The 22,881-nt window shown below is 38.7% G+C and overlaps 2 protein-coding genes across 4 annotated transcripts in view; one reads left to right on the top strand and one right to left on the bottom strand.

Moving 5' to 3' along the window:
* Window positions 1-22,881, bottom strand: part of Gcn2 (eukaryotic translation initiation factor 2 alpha kinase Gcn2) — a 119,700-nt gene that overhangs the window by 9,986 nt on the left and 86,833 nt on the right. For both annotated transcript variants that reach the window (XM_071594564.1, XM_071594565.1), the window contains 2 exons: window positions 3,724-4,015; window positions 523-632 (listed from right to left, as the gene is read on the bottom strand). In XM_071594564.1, coding sequence (XP_071450665.1) covers window positions 523-632; window positions 3,724-4,015 — 402 coding nt within the window. The remainder of the gene's footprint in view (window positions 1-522; window positions 633-3,723; window positions 4,016-22,881) is intronic.
* The window catches only part of LOC139695780 (SET domain-containing protein SmydA-8-like), a 36,882-nt gene continuing 23,554 nt past the window's right edge, over window positions 9,554-22,881 (top strand). For both annotated transcript variants that reach the window (XM_071594567.1, XM_071594566.1), the window contains exon 1: window positions 9,554-9,611. The gene's annotated coding sequence lies outside the window, so the exon portion shown is untranslated. The remainder of the gene's footprint in view (window positions 9,612-22,881) is intronic.

The following is a 22,881-nucleotide window of genomic DNA, read 5'->3' as shown; positions in this document are numbered from 1 at the left end:
AAACAAAAACAACAGTTTTCCTTGTGGAAACTTCCATTCTAGCACAAACGAAAAAACTCATCAAAGTCTGAGCAGTCCCAAGTCCATGTTGATTATTTTCTTCGATTATGAAAGTATTGTGCACCATGAATTTTATTTGTAGGTATCTTTATTGGTCAAAAGGTCTACCAGAGCAACTATTACAGAAATTTTCAATCTGTGCATGCAGAGTGAAAAGACACTCATATTTTTCAACTTTTAAACTTCATGGGCTTGGGGTAAAGGGGCAGATGAGTACTCATAGAAGAAATATGACAGTTGAAGTGTAATTTCACCTGACGAGCCCATTGAGTTAAGGAGTTATCCACTGAAACTAAATGCTTCTAAAATGAAAAGTTCTGTAATATATACTGACATGTGCACACAGTATTTGTTCCATGTAGTTTTGGAGGTAGGCTTTTAGAGGATTAAAATCCAATATCAATAATATAATTTAGGCTCATATTAATAATCTATACAGAAAACTTAAATGCTCATTTGTACCTGTCCTTTTCCCAGCTGCTAACACGTACAGAACCAGTTTCTGTATCTTTCAAGATTACGATATGAGTAATACCCAAATCTTGGCAGTAGTCCTGAATATCTTCAAAATTCTGCCAAAGAAAAGATAAAGTACAAATCATTAAAAACAGGAACAGAGAAAACTACAAAGCAAAATATTTAAAAATAATTTAAATAAATATTGGTGAAGCCATTATGAAATATAATTAGCAGAATATAAAATGAATCTCTCCTTCTGGATAGAAAATTTATGAAAATTGTCCTTAAAAAGCTTGATGGCTTATAAGAACATATTTCATTTTTTAATAAATAGTTACAATGCACTTCTGAACGTGGAATAATTACATGATATGAGGGGTTATGCAATTTTAAGTGATCATGCATATTTTATTTGCATAATTTATATTGCAAAAATTTAATTCTATGTTATATCGTTAATTTATGTGTAATGCATACGTAGTAAAGCTTTCATTTATTTTTTGTGTTCAGCTCTGCATTATTGTGCTGAAGCCTCTAAACTGTTGCTTTGTAATGTGGACTTCCATCATTGATATGACCATGGATAATTTTCAGTGCATCCTTAAAGTAGGCCCCATTACATAATTGTGCCAGCTGCTGCGGCATGCAGACACACCATTCCCTAAATATCAAAAAATGATATGGCCATCATACATCCAGCAGAAGCTACATACATGTCACTTTGTCTCTTTTCGTTGTCGTTGACTTTTTTGATGCTGAAGATTTCCATGCAGAGCTTTGCTTTCTGCTCCCAGGATCACAATGATGTAACCAAGTCTACAGTGATAACCTTTGAAAGAAACTCTTCATCTTCCTGTACCATTAACTTCAACTGAGAACAAAACCACATGGGAATGTCCTGTTGCCCAGGTATAAGCAGCCTCTGAACTGACTGCACACAAACATGTCTCAAGCACAGTTTTTCTCTTACCAATTTGTGGGTTTCACCCGATCATATTTCCACTGTCTTCGATAATGCTCTTAATTTCATTCAAATATCTTCTCTCACAATAGCAACAGTGTAAATGCTTACTTTTGAAAGAGCAGTAATGGGAGCTTCAGATCCAGTTTCATTTGAAATTTTCTCCCCTCTGCAGATAGTTTAAAATATATTCCTGCCAAGCTATACAGAAGAAAACACTCTTTACAAGCCTGTAGCATTACACAGGTCTCAGTTGATGATTTGTTCAAGGGAAATCAAAATTTCTACCAGCAAAACTTTGCTCAATGTGTGTTACGCCCATTGCTGCTTGCAGACAAACTGAAAATGTATTTCAATTTGCAATGGCTGCTGCTGATGCAATGCTGGATCCAATTCAGCAAAAATTTTATTGCATATACATTACATGTTAAGCTAACAATATAACATAAAATTACATTTTACATAATAAATTATGTTGTAAAAATTTATGGTCAGTCTTTATTCAGCAGTCTTCATAATAAAAATAACAAAAATATGCCATAACTAATTAATAATCAAATGTATAGTACCTTATAATATTTAATACCTATCTCAAATGCCTGAGATTGTAATATAATTTTAATAATTCAATCTGAATTACTCTATAGCCAACATCTTTTGTTTGTTTATGGAAATCAACCTTATTCTTCCCCATATTTAAAATCTCAATATCTTTCAGTTTTGAACATGGGTCACGATATAATCAATATGAACACCTATGTGTTTTAACATTGGATTTAAATTGTGGACAGGGTAGCATGTACAAGGTGTGATCAAGGAAAGACTGGACTGATTTTATTCTGCGCAAAACGTTCAATGGATTGAAACGAGACACCGTGCGCCATCCAGCGACTAATCTAATGAATAAAACGAGAGGTGTTGCATTTGTTCTCGTCGAGTCGCTACAGACCCCAACCATGCCAAATTGGTGAAGGATTTGGTGTGGGAAAAATAATGGGCCGTTTAATTGTTAGGGAGATAGCCAAGGAAGTGAACATTAGCTTTGGATCCAGACAGACATTTTGGGCATGACACGTGTCGCATCAAAATTCGTCCTGCAGGTGCTGACTGATGAACAGAAACAAAAATGTGAGGACATTTTTCAGGAACTCCTGGATCGAGCCAATGCCGACCCAGAGTTTCTTAAAACCATTGTAACTGGTGACAAAACCTGGGTTTACAGCTATGATGTTGAGACAAATGCCCAGTCTGCTCAGTGGAAAGGCCCTCATTCTCCACAACCAAAGAAAGCTTGCATGTTCCGGTCCGATGTGAAGGTCATGCTGGTGTGTTTCTTCGATTGGCAAGGGGCGATTCATTACGAATACGTCCCTCAAACCATCAGCAAAGATTTCTACTTTAAGTTTATGACGAGGCTGAGGGCCGCAGTTAGCCGAAAGAGGAGGAACAATGCATGGCGTTTCCATCAAGATACGTGCTGGCTCACACGTCGCTGATCGTGACAGAGTTTTTGGCCAGAACCGGAACTACCGTGATCTCACAGCCACCCTACTCTCCAAACGTGGATCCATCAAACTTTTCTTTGTTTCCTAAGTTAAAATCAACCTTGAAAGGACACCGATTTGAATGTTTTGCGGACATTAAAACTAATTGTACGGTGGACCTGAAGAGGATCCCCAAGGTGGCTTACCAGGCAGGGTTCGAGAGCTGGAAGAAACGTTGGCCAAGGTGTGTCCTTAGCCAAGGCATGTACTTAGAGGGCAACAAGTTCGATTAAGCTGTATCCGTTGAAATAAACAAGTAATAAAATCAGTCCTATCTTTATTTGATCACACCTTGTACACAACTATGATTGCTTTGTGATGTTTTAAGTGCGGCAATTCATTAGAATGTCTGGAGCTTTAAAAGCCACGAGATTCATGGTGTAAACAGATACCTTGGCAATGAAATTAACTTAAACTTGCCAGATATCAAGGGATAAGTATTTTGAATTCTGGCCTAGAACATTTGAGCTTAACCCTCTCTGATACACTTTGATAAAAAACTATGATGTGAAACTGAAAATTTAAAAAAACAAAATCAGTTACAAATCAAAGGCTAACCACTATTTTTTAAAAACCAAATGGTATTCAGAGGTTTTTAAGATTGCCTGTAACTTTGGGAAACAGATCTGATATCATAAATCACCACTCTGGTCAGTGATTAAACTCTCTACCAACACTTCCCGCAACACATTTCCATACCTGCATTGAATCCATTGCTGATGTCCGTATTCCAGCCGACCACAAGTCACGTACTATCCTTGCCATTTCCCTAGTCATGGCACATATCTGTCCCATACAGCAGACAACTACATCAAGGGGAGAGAGTTTTGGTAAGAGAGTGGGGCTTCCACTGCCACTCCACTCACCAGCACCATCAAGGCCCTGCTGTTGGTGGTACAGGGCCAATGCCACTTTTTCCAGGGAAAGGCTAATCCCAACTGCCGACTGATTCACCTCACGTGATGACATTCCAGTTAAATCAAGGATGCGCCTGAAATTGAAGAAAAATATTGATTCAGAGAAAAAGCATACAATGCAACCAATCTCCGAGTTTTTGAATGAATAAGATACTTGTAAATATCTTCAAAACAATAAAATTTCAGTGATTTTAGCCAAGAAAGGACATAGAAAAGAGTCACATTCAAAACTAACTTGACATTTAAGTGATGAGTGACTAAATTATAATTTTCTTTGCATGAATAACTGATTATGCATATGCCATTGACTATGAAAATCTCAGTTTCTGAAATTATTGTTTGGAAGATTAAATGACACGCAGAATTTTCCACTTATATTTGCAACACAAAAGCAAACTAATGAAGATATTAAACCATAAGGGCACAAGTTCAAAAAAGCACTGCAGTTTCACAAATTTCCCTTCTCATTGATCACAGTGGTATATTAATGTCTGATTTCACTGATAATTTCCAGTGACAACATTGAGAGAGTGTTGGGCAAAGGAATGGAATCGATAGAGAATAGATACAGAATAGAGACGCACTACAGAGATATAAACTAAGCAAAAAATATACTAATGTTTAATATAAATTTATAATAGCTCATAAACAACCATATGCATAAAAAAACAGGTTAAACATAAGTTCAATAATTTTCATAGCAAACTGAGCCCCGTTTTTGTATCCACGCTAAATGTAGAATTGTAGGTAGTCTACGGTGCAATTGTATGACTTGGTCTCAGATAGTATTGTAAAACCTTTGCCACTTTCATTCTCTTGAATAAGTAATTGAAACCTTTCAGATATAAATCCAAAATATTCATACACATACTTTGGAAAACATAAAACTGATTACGAATACCTGTGACATCTTATGTACAGTATTTTGTCACATCTTGTCCCTTAAGAGCCCCCAAAATTCTCGGAGTATGAGAGGACGTCTAGAGGTAGCTTAACTGGCTAAAGCCCTTGGCCAGACATCAAGGGATCTGGGTTTGTATCCTGGTCAAAGAAAATGATTTCTAAAATCTGAAATTGTTGCACTGTGATGCAAAAACTGTTTCGATCTTTCATTATTGCCTTCAGAAAAACTGAAAAATTCAAACAGAATAGAAGGGAATGTTTAATTCTAATTAAATTAAAGGAGCAATTATCCATTATAATCAATTTCTATAAACTAAAAAAAATTGCTCTTCCAAATTTTCCCATACTAATAAGATTGTTAAATGTACTAAACAAATGAACTTCAAAACTTAACTACTAGTATCATTTTGAAGATGTAAGTAAAAAATAAAAAATCTTCTTGAATAAAAGGCAACTAGGCTATATAATAACACCCTAACCTTAAGCAAGAGGATTTTTTTTTGTCATGGCCAAAATGAAATAGTGTTATACCCTTTTCCTCCTGCACATAATTTCTAACGTCCTATTTTTATTAAATTGAAACAAAGAAGCATCAACAGTCCCTCCAGATCAAGGGAGCTAAAATAAAGGTATCTCTGTATGCACATAAATAACAGCTAAAAAATGTTAAGGAAATCACCACTCTACAGAGATTAAAAAAAATTTCTTTTCAACTATATCCTTCATAATTACTATTACTCTGCACAAGAACTGCTATGTGATTGGTGAATATGAATGCTTATGTTTAGCCGAATTTATTTTGACTTGTCCTACACATATACTAGCAACTCTGGAACAATAAATAAAATGTTATTATATCCATTACATTATTCATTAACAGTCTCCCTTCGGTAGAAGCCTAATGCTGTTCATATTTATTCAAGGTTTCTGCATATTAAAGGCAGGTTTTGGATGATCTCTAGCATTTAATACCTCTAGGTATCATGGGTATTTCCTCTTGTTCTCCCAGTCTTATTTTATTCTACATTGCGGGATAACTCCTACCTGTAATCAGCCATCTAAACAGTCTACTCTCTTTCTTTCTTTACCATGCTTCCCAACATTCACCCTTTCATCATGGCTTCAATTGTCTACATACTACAGAAACATACAATTAAATATTTGAATAGATTCAATGGTTTCCAGCTCAACTTCGTGGAAATTCATTTTAATTAAATGAAGAATACAATGTATCTTTCTACTGTCCTTTATTCACATACAACCAGTTTCAACGCTCAAGCGTCATCATCAGGTACCTGATAATGACGCTTGAGCATTGAAACTGGTTGTACGTGAATAAAAGACAGAGGAAAGATACATTGCATTCTTCATTTAATTATTTGAATAGATATTCAAATTTTCATGCAATGAAACCTTTAGGCTAGGGAAACATACTGCAGGGTCATGATCAATGATATTCTTTTGCAAAGTCTTGCCACTGCTTTCCATAAAGTGGTTCTAACAAAAAAATAACAATCTGAGAAAAAGAAAGGTTTTTTTATAAGTATTCTACTGATTAAGGTGGGTTTTGGATGGCCACTGCCTATATAAGTACAATGATACATTTACTTGACTATCCTAATAAAATACAACCTGATATCTAACATTTAAATAAGCCCCTCTTCAATTCTGCATACTTCCTTTCTCCCTTCATTCCATCCCACATCCCTATTCTATTTCTGACCCTTCCTCATTTCCCTAACATTATCCCCTCTATCACAGATTTCAACATCCCTTTGCCAATCAAAATGTTCTGCACCTATCTTTCATGCCTCCTTTGGATTTATTCCAACAATCCCCTCTCCCCTACCCCAACATATCTAGCATCTCCTCATTTTTTTTCCTTTCGGTCCATTCCACTTTTTTAATCCTTCTCCACACTCATATTTCAAAAGCCTCCAACCTAAGCATAACAACTTGCTTAAATGACCTTGTTTTCACACAATATAAAACTACGCTCCACACCAACAAATTTTTACAAGCCATTTCAATTAAAATGCAGATGAAAATAGGAAGGCATCCTACGTCTCCAATTCTAAAAATGTGTTTGACTGTGTATCTCATGTAACATTATGCACAAAATGGAATATTATGGTGTGTCACACTATTAAGCTGAATTGATAAAACCCTATTTGTCAAATAGAAAGCAACATGTTCAGCTAGGTGGTGCACAATCAAAAACTTGTTCTGTGCCTAATGGTGCTCCATAAGGTTTAATCTTGGGACCACTGCTATTTCTTCTTATAGCCATCTATAGTCCATGACTTGCAATGTAACATTACCCGTAAATCAAGGCTATTTGCTAATGACACTACTTTTCACAATAGGGGTAAAGATATAACCTTAAATGTCGGCTCTATTAAATATTACTCTTGATCAATCTCAAAAATTGTTCTCTGTCAATAATCTTTTCTTAAACAAGAACAAAACCAACAGCTGTTACTCACCTTGTGCAACAAAGTAGTTGAAAATACACAACCTTTAAAACTACTATGCGTCATCCTAAAATCTTAGCTAAGTTGGGATGATCATGTTCATAGTGTATGCGTTAAACCATCTCAAGTCATATTCCTATTTAAAAAATTGAAAACACTGCTATCCAGGGCATTTCTTGTAGATGCATTCTGTGCATTTTTGCATTGATATTTGTAACATTGATTAAAATTATGGGGCGATTCCTCTGGGCTCAAATCTAGCCTTCTACAAAAGAAAGCCATCAGAATAATTAGTAATGTAGATTTTCAAGATCACTGCAAACCACTGTATATTGCTAATTTACTACGAGTTCATGGCCTATATGTTATGCTATCTCATGCGATGTAAAAGTCAATGTTGATCATCTCATGACAAGATCCAATGCATATATGGATGAAACAACAGAAATCAGCAAAATACATAATATTCTCGAATGGTTAAGACCCAGGATGGTGAAATGCATGGAAAATGCATAATTTAATAAACTACCAGCTTCTGCATTGAGCAACAAAGTTTCAACATTCAAAATCAAGCTATTATTGAATATCAATCTTTTTTACTTGGTCAATGAGTTTCTTGCGACAGATAATAGTGATTAGGAATTCGAGTAATATGTATATAAAAAAAGCTGACTCAAGACCTAGAACCCAGAACACCATAAGCCTAGAACTTCGATGTGGAGAGCATCGGGGAAGCTATCACATCATTTATCCGAAGAGCGGCAGCTGATGGACGATCAAAACGAATTTGCAAACGGTTATGTAGAAGTTGCGAAGGTGCTTATTAGTAAGACCAGAATACATTTGAAGAATTTTCATCAGTGCAACGAAAGGAAACACAAAGCAAAAATAATATATATATATATATATATATATATATATATATATATATATATATATATATAATGTATATATGTAATATATATACATGTATAATATATATATGTATATGTAATATATATACATATATGAAACATAAACACAGTAATCAACCCGAAGGCCGGTTTGGTAGGTGATATGATAGAGTTCACCCAGTACTAAGTCCAATACGACGTGTGAAATCCACACATCAGGGAAGGGGGGCCAGTTCCTTTCCATGCGCCGGTTATGGTTTCCCAGGAAGATCTGATATCCGAAAAATTACATAGCTTGGGTGGAGCTGCAGGTACCCAGATTCGTGCCCGGGAATCGAACCCGGGACCCACCGGTCAGCAGTCCAACGCTCTACCCCCTGGACTACCGCGACCCACAATATGAATATACGTACTCTATTTTGTGTTTTCAATTCAATTCACAATCTATTAAGATAGAAAACCATCTAATGGTAAACAAAGAAAATGCCTACTCAGTAGCACAGTTTGTGACAATGGGTCTTGTGATCCACCTCCAACAATTGTTGTGGGGATGAGAATCACTGGACTCTGATACAATAAGATATTTTACAAGGAATGGCAACGGAACTTTCGTTACCTGTAAATTGCAATTTCGTGCAGAGATGACAACGCTCCCGAAAATAATTTTCGCATCATCGCTATTCTCTAACCGCGAACCAGGAGTTTTGTCCTTGCGACCGCAATCGCCACTGCAATTTTTCCCGGCAATAGAAATTACGATCATTGGCCCAGCGACCTAACGCCAATCCTTTGAGGGGTGGGGTGGGGACAAGGAAGGATGCCTGTAGTAATGTCTGATTTCAAACCGCGAAAATCAAAGAAAGATAGATTCGTTTCGTCGCGAGTAACGAATAGTTTTCGCTATCCACTGCATCATTCACGATGACGATATGACACAAGCTTTATGAAAAACCAAAATCGCTCCCTCATGTCCCCTAACATTTGTCATAAGGGTGAGTAGAAGTCATAGAAGAGGAGTCCTATAATTTCAGCGCCTGCGTGTACCTGTATGCGTGAAGGCTAGGATGGTTCGATGTCTGAAAGGCTGCCGAGCTTCAACAAGTGGTCCGTGCAGGGTAGAGCGTGCGTGAGTAATGTAGGATGCTCTATTCTTAGCGGAGCGGAGGTGGTCGGGGGTGTTGAAAATGGAAGAAGGGAATGACGGAGGGTGTGCGGGGGGGGGGGGGGGGGGGAGAGAAGACTGGTGGGCGGAGAACGAGCGAGGAAAAGGGGGGCGTGCGCTTTGGGAAGTGACCGCGGCAACGAGACCTCCCCGTGATGCAGGTTTATTCCGACGCCGACTGACGCCGAGGACGGAGCGTCGGGTTTTTGCCTCCCGGAGGGATTTCAACTGGCTCAAGGTGCGTACGTTAAGCGCGCAGTAGTGGATGTAGTAATCGGGTGGTCGGACGATCGAATCTTTCACCAAAATGGGGAGGCGATTATATGTGGATAGCTCAGTCTTGACGTAAAGAGGAAGACAGGAGAGGATATTGTATACGTGTCACTATTTCGGAATATTTGATGTTTTTCCATTAGATACACAGCATGAACCCATATATCTTTTTTCAACTTGAAATATGGAATAATGTCAACATATGAACAAGTGTCGTAATTTACGATTCAATAGCACGCATACATGTCTTTTTTAATGAACACACACATTTTTGTAATACATGCTCCTAGTTTTTTCCCAGTTCCAATTTTCACCTGACACGTTATTCACAACAACGCTATAGGCGCCTTTTTGCCGCTAGGTAGGTGTTATAACTTCTGTCTGAGATGACATAATGTTAGGTTATGATTCGCTGGTGAAATACAGGGTGCGGTAACAAAACTTCCTTTTTTTTTCAAACGCAACACGCTTTCAAAAAAGGAAGGTGTGTCGCCGCTGTCGACGTATCTACGTCTACAAAACTTGGTATACATAGGGCACATTATATGCGAATCATTTCGGTTAAAACTGCAGTTCTAATTCTGCTACAAAGTAACCTCAGGGATTTGTGACATACATATTTCAACGCACACGAGGGCTGTGCGTGTGATTTGTTTTGCAATTTGATATGAATAATAACAGAGTGAAAAAGTACAATCAAAATAATTACCATTTCGAGAAATCAAAGTTTACTTTAGACAGGAAAAGAACACTATATTAATTTGTTAACACGCATAACGTAAACCATATGTTTGTGCCAATATTTTGAGTAACAAGATGCATATGAAGTGCGGTGCGGTGCTTACCTAAACTATGCGGAATTTAAGAAAAATTGAATAATCTAATCTTTTAGCTTAAGAGCCATCCGCCCACTTAATCGTTACGGTGACTGATATTAATGGGTACATAATTAAATTTTTTTAAATAATGAATAATGATTACAAGACGTTACAGCTACAAGAAATTGATGAACATTTTTCATTAAAATTCAAATTTGAATTAGACCGCAGCTTTACGAGGGTATAATTGATCATATAGTAAAGGAGCAGAAAGGGCTGGCTATCTCTTAATGATAATAATAGATACACTTAGGCTTAATAAGCCACTCGACAATTGGATATATTGATAATTTGAGATATGTCTGTCACATAAACATTAAATTAAAAAGAAATTTTGATTTGATTGCATCAAAAAACCATTATGCTTGTCGAAGCAAGTAACGTATACTATGTACATCCAATTTACGCCAACAAATTTAACAGGCTTTTTCTGACATACTATATATCACCTGCAAACCTCCGGTATCCACGATGTCCATATGGATGTGTAGTAATTTTCTGGGTGGAATATGTATAATAATAATAGTCGAATTATTGCACAGGATGGCTTGGCGTTGAATTACTTCCAGTTGAACAATTAAACAAACGACGAACACTATTGAAGACATACGTTTGGGCACCATTTACTTTTCATTAAAGCAAGTTCAACTTAAAGTTTCTATCCTCATATTGTAGAAAAATCATTTGAATGGATTAATATACTATGTATTCTTTTCACGCTGAAAAAAAACGGATGGCAACTTCTTTTCAATCACCTTCCGCGAATGTATGCCGTGCAAAGATTTTGAGCTAAGATGAGACATTTTATTTTTCCTAATGCTTACCTAATAACAATAATATGCAAACGTGACAACTAAAATTTACGGGAATTTAAAGCGATATCAGTTTAATACTATAGAAATTTTCCATATACTTTTAAATCACTCAATTCGTGAAATGCTTGCCAATTAATCGTGGGGAGGGAAAAGCTCACAGTCCCCTTACATCAGCCAGGTTCAAAACGGAAGCGATGCAAATTCAACAGGTAGTTGAATAACTTTCTCAATTTGTCTCTCTTCAGACAAATAACAATGAAAATGGTGGATCAACATTTCAAACTGGCTCTCTCTGGTGTTTAACTGCGTATTTTTTCATGCAGTTTAATGTTCAGACGACAAGAATCACAAAATTAATACATAACTAATGCTAGAGGTGAAAACGAAATTATAAAGTCTATGAGACAGTAGATAAAAATTTACGATCAATTTCCTAGGACGTGGTAGTTCAGTGGGTAGAGCGATGGAAACAAAATCAGAATAGAAAACAATCTGCTTACCACAACTATTGCAACATCCGAGATCCTGGCTTCAACTTACAAAGTCATGATCAAGACCCTGAAGTCAAAACAAAGGCCACACACACCAAGAATCATGCTCAAAAACAAGGTATTCACCTCTCCGATATGCATTGCTTCCACAAAGTGACAATTGAGGCCATTCCCATCAGTGAACGACATTGAGGCCCGGATGCTGATAGGCCATACGGAGCCAAATGAATGCCATTTAAAGAGTTTTTAATTCTAGAGGGTTATAGGATGTGGGATGGGACGCTAGGACGGAAACATAGTAACACTGGTTGAAAGGGGTATTATGATGGGAAGCATGTTTAGGGATGGGGAGACACGCGGACGGGGAGGAGGGATTGCGCGAGGCGCGGTGGTTGTTAATCCTAAGGTTCAGGGGTGTGGAACATTGACCTATGTAAAAGGCCGGGCAGAGTTTACTGGTCAGAAGATAAACAACATTCTTGGAAGTACAAGAGGAGTGGGGGAAGGGAGGGAGAGAGTTAAATGGTGGGATGGAGTGGGGTGGAGTGGTGAAAATAGGGCAGGTATTACATCTTGCTCGATGACATGGAGTGGGTATGGCTCTGGGGGTGTGAGGGGATTTTGAGAGCGGTTTGGTGGATTTGAGGATATCTGCTACGTTGGCGGGCCGTTTGAAGGTGACAGAGGGGCATGTGGGAAGAAGGTTGGAGGAAGTGTTGTGATTTTTGAGGATGGGGTTCAGATCTTTGAGGATGAATTTCAGGGACTGAGTGCCTGGGAAGTAGGTAGTGCAGATTGAGAGAGGCTGGGAGTCTGTGGTTGAGGCAGGCTTGGGGGTGTAGGAATGTTTGAGTATTTTTTAATGGAGGAGAGAATCAGGGTATCCTCGTTGGAGGAGGGAGTGGTGAAGGTTGTTGAGGTATTTGTTAAGGGATTCGGGATATATATATATATAGTACAATACACAGTAACACACAATATAGAAACACAAAAAAGGAAGAACACTCACACGTTATTTCTTGATATTTCGACGGAAACAATCCGTCTTCATCTGAAGATATAGAAGTAAGCATTACTTCTATATCTTCCAATTACCGTGTTTCTATATTGTGTGTTACTGTGTATTGTACTATTCGGCACTTCCGTGTTACGTCTACGAAAGCATATATATGTTATATATATATATATATATATATATATATATATATATATATATATATATATATATATACAACCAGTATAGAAAAACTTTAAATATTATGGTTCAAGGCATACCTATAGGTCATATGTTCTGACTCAATGGCTAAGATATATAGCAGTCGTCAAGCCTATTTTCTACTCTTACTCCAACGAATTTAGTGACTTCGTCTTCTTTTTTCAACAGAAATCTGTTATTAGAAAAGGCAACCTTAAGCAATAATCCAGAAAAGCGTGATGATTCGGGGGGTCAGTATTTTATTCAACAGTAACGTCTTTCGTACAAATGCGCACGAACAATCACGGAGTTCGGCCACCCCCTACAGAGTGCTCATTGCGATCGCCACACCTACATAAATAAGATACGGGATATACGTATGGATCTAACTCTAAAGGCTACAGATGTCCTCACGGCAACTAAGTACGAATAACAACAAATGAAATTAAAAAAAGTTTTTCTTGGGAAAACTAACTTTCCTAGAGTTGAAATTTTAATATTCTATGAAGTTCACCATCTCAAAATAATGCATAAAACTGATTAATACTTAAAAAAGGCAGTTTAGATCAAAATTTCAAGTCTGCATGTAGGATAAAGAAAGTTTTTCAAATTCAAACTATGAACCAAATATATATTTAAATGTTTACATAAAACTCTCTCATTGTGCAAAATCTAATCTTACTTTATGGAGAAACATTAAAAATAGCGAGTGACAGTCATGAGGAAATAAAGTTCGAGAACTGAGGAGATCCATGAGACTACTGACATCGTCAATATACTCGTACTAATGAACTTCTTACAACACACATTGACAGCTACTCAAAAAGTTGCAATCCTGCTCAGTTTTATTTGTACAACTTGGTCACGAAAGGTATTTAAAACCAGTGACCACTGCAGCTTCATTGCGATGTAATTTAGCAATTTAATCTTTCCAATACGAAACACAAATTGATAGGGAAACTTTGAGGGAGCCAATCGATCTCATTGAAACCACTAAGAAAATTATAACGAGACGGGAACAGTGAACAAGAGACGCTTGCCAATCTCACATATATAGCGCATAGAGCAACCAAAAGCCCTCCATCAGTGACAATTAACTCTCGTAAATTTATAAACAACCCGAAAAACTAAATTCACCATTTGTTCAGATTTCGCTTCTAAAATTCATTCACCCATTCAAATACAAGTTTATGACCGCATAGGATATGCATCAAATTAGTAGGAACGTGCAGACAGTATGATTAGTGTACGGTGCAATCGCTGGCAGATAATACAATCAGACGAGAGCAAGAGGAGGAGGAATGGAGCCTGGAGATGCACTCGAAGATCCGAAACCCACTCATCACAGCTGCTTTGAACAGAAGTGTTGTCCAAGGTACAAAGTGTCGCCTGCCCGCAGAGACACATCGGCGTGTAACCGATGAACTGTTAAGACGCCTTCCGGGACATAAATCCACCCGGCATTCGGAGTGTCCTTGCTTCGGAAAATCACCCCTTTCCAATTAAGACGGCGGTTAAATGCTCGTAAGCTGCCAACGATTCCCGCGAATGGCAAAGAGCCAATTAGGAACGATGCTCACGAACGACCGAAAAAAGAATCGCGAACAAAACAACGCAGGACTTCATTTCCTTACGAGCCTTTGCATTGGTAATAAGTCAACGGCGAATGCGACGTCTGCATAACCAAGTCAAACATAAATACATGACAATGCAACAATGTCAGAGAGTAAAAATTACTCGCCTTGAACGGAATGAAGAATGAAAATGCGAATAATTTTTACACTCTGAAATTATTGCATTGAAATGCATATTAGCGGATGACTCAGCAAAAAGTTACTGTAGCGGCATCTCCCGCAGTTTCTTGGAATGAATACACGACTCTCCACATCTTTAACCATTCCATTACAAAATACAAAACTAAAGTTTAGTATCCGTGCAACACATCTAAGCTAAAGGGGACGTCCATAAATTACGTCACTCCAAAAGGAGGAGGAGCGGTTGGTCAGGGATGATGGAGGGAGCAGGTGGTGTCACTTTAGAAACACACCATGAAATACATCTGTAATTTTAGACCACCCATTGACTCGCGAAGGCATGATCACCTGCTGTTCCCACAATTTCCTCCCCAATCCAGTCGAAATCAGCTTGTGGTGACAACAATGCAAGGAGGAGGGAAACGGAATTCAATTCACAAAAAAACTTCTGTGAATGACTAAATTATGATAAATTTAATCAATTTGTCAACCAACGCATAGGGAGTAAATTTATTTCGAAGTTAGTCGTAAACTACGACTGTTATTGACAACCAGGATTCGGGGGATTGGTCCTAATTATTAGTGGAGATTTTGAGGAGTCCAGACATGTCGTTTTTTTGTCGAAAATCTTTCAAAGAATACGTGTACAGTAGTTTAAGGTAAACTGCATCTGGAGAAAAAAAAGGAACTGATTCATCTCGAAATTAAAAGCGTAACTTGGTTTTCCACGGCGATAAAATTTGTTCTGAGAGTGATATAAATTGTACGCGGAAAAAATTAGATTTGCTTTTCATTTTATTACAGCACTAGTATCCTTATCTTACTTAAAAATCAAATTTAAACAATTCATATTTTCATTGAATATATTCTTTCTTTTTCTTGCTTTTGCTTATTACATCTAATCATCTTTTAATATTCATTTTCAAATGAAGTACGCCAATATTCAGGCACACATATTTCAATACGTGCAACTTCCAACAGATACTTTTTCAAGATATTGATCTCGCGCGTTCTTTTAGGTTCGCCAGATAATATTAATGCGTAATTTAAAACGACAAACTCCCCGATTATGCTATAATTATTCTTCCACGACCAAAAACGGGATGCTACCAAATCAATGATTTCAAGACACGGGTTTGTGAGGTTAAAAATCGGCGTTATTTGAATGAACTACCGATGGCTTCGAAATTACATTACTTTTGTTTAACGTGATGATTCTTAATTTAATCGCAATAATCGGCAGGTAAATGATTTACGTCACAATTCGGTCATCGTCATTCTAAGGAATGGTTCGGCTGCAATTACATTTCTAGGTGTGTAGCTCATTTTATTAATGAAATTGAGTCATTAGACACCATATGTGAGCATTCATATTTCTCTAGATATAACAATTTTATGAGCCATCGAAAAAAATTTCTGCCGGTGTGCCATGTGCTTACGTATTTTCACGGAACTAGATCCACTACATTCTAGGCGCAAACGACAACAAGTTAGCCTACGTAAATCTCTGACGTAAGACGAGAGGGCCAAGGTGAAGGTTTGTGATCACATGAAACTTGTTGAATCTGATTGAATTTATGATAACATGAAACCATCTTTTCCTTAGGAATACATACCTGTACGTGCTCAAGATTGGAGCAAGTCTTCCTATTTTAATAATAAAAGATAATTTTGACGGTTAAAGTTGTTTTCTCATTCTCGTTCAAAACAAGCCGAAGCTCACTGCAAATATTGCTCAAACTCTTTCACCTACGCGCTTCATAGCTGCCGTGACGTGGCTTTGGAGAGAGCATAACTCACTGCAGAACAGATGGATTTAAGATGTCATTTTCCCAAGAACAATATGAGATCTAAATAAAATAACGTTTGTACGACCTAATTGGGAGAGGAAGATGTTATGGGTCAAGGGTCGTCTCGTGTGTGAACGTGCTCTGTGCAATAAATGCGCGAACTGGTGCAATCTGGCGGCCATGACGCGGACCTATATATAGCCCCGCCCACTAGCGGCGCTAGTTGCCTGAGATCCAATGAGCCGTCTGTTCTTGGCTGATCGTCGAGCTGTGCCTATGGTGCCAGTTATGGTAGTATCAGTTGTCCTTTTTACTGTTTGTCGAAAATGGCAATTGACGAAATCACGGAGCAACGAATCAGCATCAGGTTTTTTGGTGAAGTGCGGTAAAAGCTATGAAGAAATTACTGAAATGTTGACAGCTGTTTACGGCGATAATATTCTGAAGAAAACATCCATTTTCAAGTGGATTAAGCGTTTTAAAGATGGCCGACAAGACGCCACGGATGATGCAAGGCCGGGACAACCTGCAACCACCTTTGTTGACGACAACATTGATCGTGTGCGGTCCCTTGTCCTTACCGATCGTCAAAAAACTGTCCGTATAAGAGCTGATGAACTGAATTTAGGAAAATCAACAGTCAACACTATTTTAACCGAACATGTTGGATGGATCCTTCACCATGACAATGCACCTGCACATTCAGCATTGATTGGTCGCCAGTTTCTGGCTAAAAATTCAATCACCATCCTTGATCATCATCCTTATTCGCCAGATCTCACCCTCTGTGACGCTTTCCCATTCCAAAAATGTAAAAATGTGATGAGTGGACATCAATGGGAAGATGTGGACACAATAAAGCAATAAACGATGAGGAAACTAAAAAGCCTGACTGCCAAGGACTTCCAAGGGTGCTTTAAACAGCGGAAAAGAAAATGAAATAAGTGAATCACACTGAATGGAGAGTACTTTGAACAGGGGGACAAAATCTATGTAGACTAATTTTTGCAAAATACAGTTTTTAGGGCCTCAGTTCGCGTATTTATTGGACAGACCTCGCATGTAACCCATTATGTGGATTTTATTTACCGCAAATTCTTGGTTCTCGGTCCTCCAATGATTATTTCCCATTCTAATCTTCTATACAAATGTACCTTTCAATCTCACAATTTATCTACCCATTAAATCTAAGTCTCTGTTCCCAGCACAAAGTTACAAATCCTCCCCTGGTCTTTGTTTCCAATGATTTGCAATACAGTGAATAGCACCCTGAAAGCCACCGCTAGGGCGTGTGGTAGGGGTGAGCACACACCACACTACTTATGACACAAAATACTTCCCACCCCTAGCGCGGTCGGATTGCGTCTTTCTGAACCCTTATCGTTCGCGGGAAAAATGAAATCTTACAATTACCTGTTCAACATTTTCTCTCTCTAATTTTATTCACATAATCTCTGCTACCGCCACTTGGCAATTAGAAGTAAACTTAAAAATGTGCGTTGTCAAACATTTATGGAAAAAGAGCAATTCCAACCCGAACGCCAACTACATTGGGAACACCGAAATGGAATGTTAAGACTCGTTTAAATACCTAGGCGTTACCCTCAATCACGATCTCTCCTGGGTGAAACACATGCGGGGAGTATGACGACGAACTAACAAAAAATTAGGATTTATTAGAATAGTACTGGGTAAATGTGATGAAAAGGTCAAAGAGAAATGTTATCCATCGTTGGTTAGGCCTCATTTAGAATATACTGCTAACATATGGGATCCTCACGAAGTTAGATTGATTGCCGAATTGGATCGCGTGCAACGTAGAGGAGCTATATTTGTAAAACTTTGTTATGATATACTTAGCAGCATATCCAAAATATTAGAACAGCTAGGCTGGGAATCACTCACGGAGCGAAGGTTAAATTACAGATTAAATCTCTTGCATAAATTGGAAGGAAGTCTCTTTAGCAGTGATATTGAAAATGTATTATTACCCCCATCCTACTACGGTAGGAGAGATAATGTCAGTAAAATTAGAGAGAGATTAAGTGTAGAAAAGATAGATTTAAGGTGTCATTTTTTTCACGAACGATAAGGGATCAGAATAAAATAGTCCCACCGCGATAGGGGTAAAATATTCGGGTCAAAATTTGTCAGGAGTGTAATCATCCCCTACCACACACCCTAGCGGTGGCTAGGCAGGGTAAAAAAAGTCGAGTTTCTTCCATTTCCATCGTAAAGTGCAAGGGATCCAATGCCAAACTCCACGTTGATGTTTTCACGCGCTGCTTTCACGTTCGTACCCATATGTTTGACAATGTTAGTTGCTTTTCACAAATAAACGACTTACCTTGAACTATTGGCGCATATAACACGCACACTAACATTTGGGGAGGGCAGGAAGGCTTTCACACTCTCACGGACCGAAAGACGGTTTGGCGCCGAGCGCTTTATTTCAACACCGTGGCCAGCGGGTGGGCAAAAAGAAAGCAAGAGGCAGCACGACGAGCTCTTTCCCTCGTCCGTTCCGCGTACGTTTATAACGCGAGAGTTTACGTGGGACGACGCCTGTCAGGAGCTTAACACCAAGCATAACCAGGGCCTTCAATCCTAAAGGATGCTGCCCCCCAAGAGTGAATCCCATCAATGACTCAGACTCTCCGGGCCAACCCGAAAATAATTCCTTGACCATGAACCCCTCAATTGCGACGAAAATAGAGTGAAAAAAGCGGCTCACTTGGACGATTTCAGCCAAAAATGAAATAATTTCGGTGCAAGGTACGTGACTGGTGGCGCATGTGTTCAACCTGACTGTGCTTCAATGAATAGCGAAGACCAATTCAATTAATTAAGGAATACCTGTAAAAATTACGCCATGAAGTTGAAGCATTTTTTCCTTCAGCATGGTTGAGTAATCTGGACATTTTACGAGTAATCGCCATCATTACTACTGAATGGAATGAAATGTAATTGGAACGCCCAATCTTGCTCCGTTAAGCGAGATTCTCCAAGTGGTTCGATGCGCCTCACCCCACCGTAAATGAATATTAGAACAGTATCAGGGAAATGTGATGAAAAGATTAGGGAGAAATGTTATATTTCGCTGGTTAGGCCTTAATTTAGAATATGCTGCAAGTGTATTATGGTATCCTCACGAAGTTGGATTGATTGCCGAATTGGATCGCGGGCAGCGTAGAGAAGCTACGAGATTTGTAAAACGCTGTTATGATTAACTGAGTAACGTGTCATATTAACAGAGGATCAAGGTTGGGAAATACTCATGGAGCGGAGGTTAAAGTACATATTAAATACCTTGCATTAACTGGATGAATGCCCATTTAGCAATGATGCAGCAAATGCTTTATTAGCCACATTGTATTACGGTAGGCGAGATCATATCAATAAAACTAGAGAAATTAAGCGCAGAACATGTATATGTAAGACGTCATTTTTCCCACGGACGATAAGGGATCAGAATAAAATAACGTTTGCCCAACAGCGCTAGAAGGGACAGGTGTTTTGGCTCAAGGGTAATCCGGTGTGTAATCAACCTCTGCCTTACACCCTAGTGGCGGCTAGCAGGGTGCAAAATAAACCAAACAAAAAGAACTAAGTTGCAAAACGAAAACCATCCGGATGAAGTTCGAAGAAACATATGTATGTAAAAACTTGAAGTTGGACCACGGATATTATTACTAATGTTGGTAGGTCTATTGATTAAGGCAATTAAATGGACAATTATCGTACACTTCTTAGCCTCGTCCAACAGGAAACACATAGACACTTAATACTACATTAAACTGTTCTTCATCCCGCTTAATTCTTCCTCCCTCCACGCCGTCCAACATACAGATCCTCTCATTCTCCCCCTCATCACAATACTCAACACCCCATCGCCAATCAAAATACCTTGCATCCGCCTTTCCTGCCACCTTCGGATTTCTCCCAACAATCTTCCTCTACCATAACCTAGCACTTCTTCTTTTGTTTTCCTTTCCGACCATTTTACCTTCATGGTTTCACTAATATTTTCTTACCGCCCTTACTCGACGTTCCTGTCATAAATTCTCTTTGAGAAATCTTCTTTGCCTAATACAATTCTCCCACTGCATTCCTCACTACTTGGACCATCTTGGTCCAAAACACTACCAAGAAACTTTTGTATCGCCTATAGTTTTTGCGCTTCAATTTTAACGCTTAATTTAGCTATATATCCTCTCGAAAACCGAACAACCTTTGTTTTGTTAACATTGATTCCCATCTCGTAGCTATCACACTAATTTTATAATGCACTCAACAATGACGGTAACCGCTTGGCTGGCTGTCTAAATAGAGCTTTACTATTTTTTAGTACTCTGCAGACCATCGCTAGGGTGTGTGGCAGGGGGTGTGAAGACACACCAGACTAATATTGACCATAAAACACAAGATACTCAAGATATCATGCGAATCCATCAATGCCACCATTTCATCTTATATGATCCTTTCCCTCAAGATGCATACTCCAAAGACCATTTAATGCGCTTCATTTATCACTGCCGTTCTTCATTCTATTTCAAGACCTTCAACTCACTCCACAATGAAACACCATTTTGATAAATTGTTCTCGATAAATTACTTCTATTACCAGCATATCTTCGAACTATTCAACTAACTATGTACCTTATTGCTGTCATTATTGATAGCCTCCTAAACTAACAATGCCCAAAGCCCTCATCAAACTAATGGAACTTGAAATGGCTCCCATTATTAATATTCATTTGAAAGACTTCGGAATAAAATGAAACATAAGAAAGCATCGTTTTTGAATGACGAGTGTAGCAGGAATCAACGTTATGATGACGTCCCGTTTGATTTGAGGGAAAAGCAGGCATTTTTTAGGGAAACCCCATTATGGAAGTTTATGAATATATTTTCCGAGAGCAGGAGCGGAGGACTTAAGAGGGTAGGCTGAAAACTAATGCACACATGCTTGTAGACCACAAACAAAATGACCTTCAAAAGCACTCCTGATGGCAAGTGGAAGTAGTATTCCCTCTCAACACGCATGCGCAGGTTTGAGGTCGTTACATTCAACCAGTGTATTTTGAGAAGCGGAGGTACGGAGACGTTCTAGGGCAATGCCAACGCGAGTTAAACAGCGTGCTGTTATCGAATATTTAACCGCTGAAAAAGTGGCTCCTACTGAGATTCATCATCGTTAAAAGGCTGTTAACGGTGACGATGCTGTTGATAGGTCTACTGTAAATCGATGGGTAGTAAAATTTCGTGGTTTCGAGCCTGAAAAAGCCATAATTGTTGATGAAACACGCAGCGAACGTCCAATCACTGCCACAGGCTATAAGCACCGCAAAGTCGTCGAAGATTTGATTCAAAATGACCGGCGAATCACTCAAAAGCGTATCGAAAACCATATTGGAATATCCAAGGAAGAAGTTTGTCGTGCTAAAGGCAGCCTGGCGCCAATCATCTTTCAACATGACAACGCTCGTCCACACACCTCGCGCACAATTTTCATTTTATTTTTTCAACTCAAGAGACACCTCAGGTGTAATCATTACACCTCGGACAATGAGGTGGACACAGCTGTAAAGTCCTGGATTCGAGAAAAAGACAAGTTAACTCGCGTTGACATAGCACTAGAACACGTATCCATACTTCCGCTTCTCAAAATACAATGGATGAATGTAACGACCCCAAACCTACGTATGCGTGTTTAGGGGGAATGTTACTTCCACATGCCACCATAAGTGCTTCTAAAGGTCATTTTGTTTGCGGTCTAAAAGCACGCGTGCATTAGTTTTCAGCCTACACTCGTACCTTGGGCGGCTGTGATTATTTTCAGCAACGTAAGATCTTTTTGCCATCTGGGATCCATATACTGAGCGCCACGCATCAAATGATCGCCTAATGGCACCCCTGGGACATCTTACTCGCTGGCTTGGCGGGAAAGAAGCGCGAAGAAACCAACTCACACTTGGTAACCAAATTTTACTCGGAGCCATAAAGCCCAACAGATTGCTGCAACAAAAATACGTTTCCCACGGCTCGTGCGGTAACGAGGCTCGTGGCCCTTGGGTAATACTTCACGCGAAATACGCGCGTATTACCACACTCGTGGCTCGAGCAGGCAAGCTGCCACGCCCTACTCGCTCGGCCACGACGGAAACGGCGCAAGAACATCGTCAACGCGAGGGCGCATCGTGGACGATCCACGCTCTTAACGCAGAGCATACAAAAAAAGGATCAAATGAACAAGGTGCAAGCCAACAGATCGATGACAATTATTTTTTCAAATTGAAATTACATTTAAAT

Source organism: Hetaerina americana, unplaced genomic scaffold (assembly GCF_022747635.1).
Source record: "Hetaerina americana unplaced genomic scaffold, ioHetAmer1.1.p SCAF_63, whole genome shotgun sequence".
In the NCBI taxonomy this organism is placed as follows: Eukaryota; Metazoa; Arthropoda; class Insecta; order Odonata; family Calopterygidae; genus Hetaerina; species Hetaerina americana.
This window is presented reverse-complemented; position numbering and strand designations above follow the sequence as displayed.